This window comes from Empidonax traillii, unplaced genomic scaffold, assembly GCF_003031625.1.
Source record: "Empidonax traillii isolate 1590-97213 ecotype Southwest subspecies unplaced genomic scaffold, ASM303162v1 scaffold1966:size76252, whole genome shotgun sequence".
NCBI classification, from domain to species: domain Eukaryota; kingdom Metazoa; phylum Chordata; class Aves; order Passeriformes; family Tyrannidae; genus Empidonax; species Empidonax traillii.
In genome coordinates, this window is record NW_020957159.1 from 25,710 (window position 1) to 31,439 (window position 5,730).

The window sequence follows — 5,730 nt, forward strand, 5'->3', positions numbered from 1 at the left end:
AAAAAAAAAAAAAAAAAAAAAAAAAAAAAAAAAAAAAAAAAAAAAAAAAAAAAAAAAAAAAAAAAAAAAAAAAAAAAAAAAAAAAAAAAAAAAAAAAAAAAAAAAAAAAAAAAAAAAAAAAAAAAAAAAAAAAAAAAAAAAAAAAAAAAAAAAAAAAAAAAAAAAAAAAAAAAAAAAAAAAAAAAGAAGGAAGAGGAATACAAGGAGAGGGAGAAATTGGAAGAGGGCAATGTACCCATCTCCTCCCCACCCCACACCTGGCTCAATCCTGCTCACTGAACCCCACTCTAACTCATCAGATCACTCAGGCTTGAAATGCAAGCTCATCTATTTCCCAAATTTAACAATCCCACTCAGGGACTGACTGTCCAGTCTGATCTCTCCAGGAACAGCCATTTACAGGGTTTTTAATTTCTCTCCCACACTTAGCCCACAGGGGCTCATTTCACGGGTTATGGACGTGCCCTACCTGGCAGCGAGGCAGTCAGGATGAGAGGAAGTAAAATGGATCTCTGGAGCCTCTCCATTGGGGCATTCTCTCCTGGTCCCTCAGGCAGAAAGCCACCAGCAGTCAGTGCATCCTTGAGGAGAAGCTGAAGGACAAGGACTTATCAGGTCGCTGCTTTGCGTCCTGCGATCAATGTGACTTTGTGTGACCTGGAATGCCAACAGGGGGGAAAGATTAAATGAGGGAAGGTTTGGAAGGAGAGCAGAATCTTTGCTCAAAGTAACTGTTTCAAAAGACAGAGAGGAACTTTCCTCAGCAGAGAAACCTCCTCCTACAAGATCTCACATCTCTTGTGCCTGTAAGTCCCTCCTGGCTATTACAGCACTGCTGCTTCAGGACTGACTGGGTCAGGGCAGCTCCAGCTTCACCACTGATGATAACCATGAGCAACTGGGAAAAATAACTCTCTGAGCTGCCCAAAACTGTGTGTGTATGTGCCACTGGTGTCCTGGCAGACTGATGAACCCTGTGCTCCATCACTCGCTGCCATGCAGGGCACCAGCCACTCCCTTGGGGTCAGAGGGGCACAGACCTCCATTTGGAAGGGATTATGCCTCCTGTGCCAGGTATCCTTCAGGACAGGAGGGATACACCCACACATGTTGCTCTGATGCATTTCTGTGTGCTTTACTCCAAAACTGGCATTCCTAGCCATGCATTTCCAGGGAGAGCTTGCTGCCATCATTGCTGTGGCAGTCCTGTCACAGAGGGGCCACCCCAGACAGGAGGAACAGCTCCTGCCACTCTGGCCTCTCCATCTCACTTGGCTTGGGGCAAGGATGAGAAACATGAAATCTCCTCCTCTCTTCCCAGACTGAGCACTCAGAAAGGCTGGTAATGCAAAGAAGATCCCCAGGTTTATTTCCCTGAACCTCAGAGTGCCCCCTTAAGCCCCAAAATAAACCACCAGCAGCTCCCCACTGCAGTCAGAGATAACACACAGAGCCTGGGTGTGAGCCACCACCTTACTTCTGCATTTTCTGCCATTCAGTGTTTGTGATTCACTTGTGAGATACTGTTCTCCTCCCTCTCAAAATATGTGGGACTTTGACTGCGCTGCTTCGTTTACAAACTTCTCCCCTGGGAAACCAAAGCTTGACCTCAAGAAAGAAGCCAAGGCACTCAGAGGATGTGGTTTTGTGGCCAGACCACACTTCTTCTGGTCAGGAAAGTGTCTCTGATTTGGGGAGGGGAGGTGTTCTTTGTGGCACCACATCGTGCAAGGCATAATGACTTCTCTGCTCAGCCCAGCTGGCATCCTGCTCCACCTTTTCCCTTTTTTTTTTTTTTTTTACAGGCTTTTCAGTTTACCTTAAAAACTTAAGGGACAGCCCTATAAACTAAGCAACAATTTAAGCCAAACCTGTGAGGTTTTTTTCTTCACCTGCTTGGGTTTACCCAGGGCATTTGGAAAGGTTTTGGCTTTCCCTCACTTCTCCCTGTTTTCCTGTGTGGCGAGGGAGGGTCACTGGGCACGGCCTGGAGGGATTTCTCCTGGCTCTGCCGCTGGGATGGCTCTTGGCACGTACACAGATCAGTCAGTGGTTACAAGAGTCAATATTACCTGTCACTCGAAGTGAAACAGCCCAGGTGAAGCAGCAGGAAACAAAAGCAAAAGCCATATGATCCCCTCAGCAGGATCTACAGGACAGGAGAGAACCCCCCTGGCCAGAGCAGCCTTCATACCTTCAAATCCAGCTGCACCCATGCAATCCGACCTGGACAAAGTGTTTGTGGTTTGTTTGTTTGTTTGTTTGTTTGTTTGTTTGTTTGTTTTTTGTGGTAAAAAAATGAAGCGGAGAGAATCTGATGCCAAAATCCGGGGCCAAATCAGTAAACAGCGTGGGGTGAAGCAGAGCAGGGCGGGAGAAGGGAGGTCTCTATAACGTTTCGTTTCACTTTGTTTCGAAATGGACTTTCGAAGGGCCGGGAGGTATTATCTGATCCTCGGGTGAAACAGGATATTTTGGCCGAGGATGAATCAAATGCCCGGGGTTTGTGGTGTGCCCGCTTTTCAACCCCGCAGGTGCAGGGGGTGACTCTCATCGCCGGGGCTGCTCGGAGCTGCTCCCTCCCTCACCCTCCCCTCGCCCTCTCTCATCCACCACGCAGGCAAGGGGGGGATAATAACAACATTATTGTCCTAAAGGAATAGCAGCGGATCCAGCCTGGCACACGATGCTTTGGGACGCCCATCCCGAGCGCCGGGAAAGCGGAGCGGGAGATGGGGAGTCACAAAGAGCCTCCGTTCACCCCAGGGCAGCCTTCCCGCTGGGGCCAGAGCAGGGCAAAGGCTTAAATTACCCTTCGCCCTCCGGCTCCCTCCGCTGGGAAGCCAATAAAATTCCTGGAGGGGGTTACCTGGATCACATCCCGGTGTGCCGAGAGGTTCTCCCACCGCCTTCCCTTGGGCCGACAGGTCCGGCTCACTCTTCCAAGCCAGAGGGTGCGGGAGGAGGAGGAGGAGGAGGAGGAGGAGGAGGAGGAGGAGGCTGGAGGTGCTCAAAGCGAGGATTCCCGGGTTCGCTCACCCCTTGTTTCCAGGGGAAAGCCCCCTCAGGGGTCGAGGTGCCTGTCCCTCAGCCCTGGGGCACCTGCCTGTCCCGCACTGTCCCCGTGGCACGACAGGGTGGCCTCTCCCCTTCCCCCCTCCCCTCCGCCCCAACACGCCCGTCGGTCGCCCTGTTAATGTTTAACCGGTCCCACGGGAGGAAGTGAGGCACGGCCGGTGACACACACCGGGAACAAACTTCACGCCACCCCAGCCCAGCGGCTGGGCGGGTGCCAGCGCCTGGCCCTGGGCAGAGCCCGGCCGGGATGGGATTAGGGGGGGGGCTGTTCTTCCAGGTGTTCAGCCACGCAGGGGAGATGGGGGGCACCGGTTTTCCCGCTGGAATGACGCGTGGGAGTGCGGAGATGCTGGCACCGATTTGGTTTCCCCCCCCCCCCCCCCACGTCGCGACGACACAGGTGAGTGTGATGGTGCCTGGCACCGATTTTTCCCCCACCGTTACGATGACACAGGTGAGTGCCAAGGTCCTGGCACGGGTTTTCCCTTGTTGTAATGACACAGGTGAGTGTGAAGGTGCTGGTGCCAAGGCTGGAGCTCATCCCGCTGTTCCAGTGCTGCAGGACACGTGGCAGGGAGCAGAAGTGCCCGTGCCAGCCCTGCCCTCACCGCTGTCACCCACGAGGTCCATCGGCAGCCCCTGGCAGGGTGAGGGGATGGGGCAGGGCCAGGGAACATCCAGGGGGATGTAGTTGGAGGAGGTGGGGCAAGGGAAGGGCTGGAGAACAAGGCTTTGTAAAACTTAGCGTGTAAAGCTTTCACGTGTAAAATTTTATACAGCACCAAAGGGCCCCAGCCAGGGGACAAGGCCAGGGACAGGGATGCAGCAGGTGGTGGCAGAATCACTAAATCCCAGAATCGCTGAGGTTGGAAAAGCCTTCCAAGGTCGTCAAGTCCCCCCTGTGCCCCATCCCCACCTTGTCCCCCAGCCCAGAGCACTGAGTGCCACGGCCAGGCCTGCCTTGGACACCTCCAGGGCTGGGCACTCCAAACCTCCCTGGGCAGCCCCTGCCATGGTCTGACCACCCTTTCCAGCAACAAATTCCTCCTTGTGTCCAGCTCTTGCAGCCTTCCTCTTCCTCCCAGAGCTGAACTGCATCCTGCACATCACATCATTGTAGGTCAGTGAGTTGAACTGATGTGACACATCAGGAGATTTTTGTGATGACTCCATCTGCTGGGAAGCTTAAATAGTAAAGAGAGGACAAGCAACTTTCCTGAAATATGTTTCCTCCAAAGCACAGCAGCAGTTCTAGCAAGTAGAAATTAATGCCACAATGAAAGGGAAATGAAACATTCTGCTTGGGGAATTGTGACCAATTTCCGAAAAGACGTTTCAAAAACTTTGTTTTATTAAAAAAAAAAACAAAGCCTCACCCTGCCTTGTTAAAAACAATAGTTATGAAACATCCAGGAAGATTTTTTTTTAACCAGTTACAATTTTTTGTTACTGCTTTCTTGCTTTTACAAACTTCTCCTTTTTTAAGGTCTAGAAGCCCACTTTCTTATTCCACCAACAGCCCCACTTTTATAACAGTATTCTTGAAATACCTTCTGTGTAGTTATGTCTGAATAAAGCCAGAGGAAGACAAGGGGTAACACCTAATAAGCAGATTCCATCACCGGTTGCCCAAGTGCAGAAGGTTAAAAGAGATTGACTGGATCTTTAGCTTGAATTAATATAGATAACTCTCTGTAAAAATGCTCTGGAAAGGATAATAGCTGCTTTTAAAACTTTTACAGAGCTGCTGAGAAGAGGTTGGCTGTGTCATCTTTCTAATTGCTCTTCAGGTAGATTTGAGCTGCTGTTAGATCACCCTCACCCTCTTCTCTCTGCCAGACTAAAGCCTTGCTCCCTCAGCATCCCCATTCTGGTGCTGTGCTCTGCACCTTGGTCCTCTTGATGTCCTGCCACTGGAATTCTCTGTATCCAGCTTGTGCTGAGGGGCATAAAACCACACACAGATTCCCACATGTGCCTAGTGGAGGGGAATAAATTTCTCTGAATTTGCTACCAACGCTTCTGGAATGTCCCCCTGGTACCTGGTTTGCAGTGAGAGTTTACTGCTGGCTCGTGTTCACCCCGATGTTCATTTCACCCAGGTCTCTTCACTGAGGTTTTTGTCACCCACTGGCACTTGGGTGGGACCACTGCAGCTCATACCTTCAACACCTGATGTGCAGAACTTTGTGCTCCTCCTCGCTGGATGTCACAAATATTTCTGTTCGCCTAGACCCCAGGCTTGTGAAGGTCCCTTTGGATGGCCTGGTAACTGCACCTGAGCTGCTGCCCCACCCACAGGGATTCATTGGAGTGGAAAAGACTCCCAAAAATCCCTGAGAAAGGTTGAAGCCCACAGTGGGAACCGGGTGAGTCATGGCCTGGAGCATTTGCTGTGTTTATATCCTGCCTTGGATCTGACCCCAATGGGAATCAGCACCTGTCACCTCCACCCACACACCCTCTGGCCTGGCTTCATCAGCTGGAATCTTCCTGGCTGATTCTGATGCTCAGTGAACAGATTCAAATGCCCTTTGTTTTCCCTGAGGCTGCTTAGGCAACCAGCACAGGCACTCATGTTTTATGAACTATTTATTTATTAGTGCCCTGTCAGCTCTTTCCTCACTCTGACTTGTCTGATGGACCATGATG

At 50.8% G+C, this 5,730-nt stretch overlaps 1 protein-coding gene across 1 annotated transcript in view; it reads right to left on the minus strand.

Moving 5' to 3' along the window:
* Positions 1-2,979, minus strand: part of IGSF5 (immunoglobulin superfamily member 5) — a 26,860-nt gene extending 23,881 nt beyond the window's left edge. Inside the window, exons 1-2 of the mRNA XM_027909156.1 lie at positions 2,870-2,979; positions 470-657 (exon numbers count right to left, since the gene is read on the minus strand). Of these exons, the coding sequence (XP_027764957.1) occupies positions 470-527 (58 nt within the window). The 5' untranslated portion in view covers positions 528-657; positions 2,870-2,979. The remainder of the gene's footprint in view (positions 1-469; positions 658-2,869) is intronic.
* Between the last annotated feature and the right edge of the window lie 2,751 nt (positions 2,980-5,730).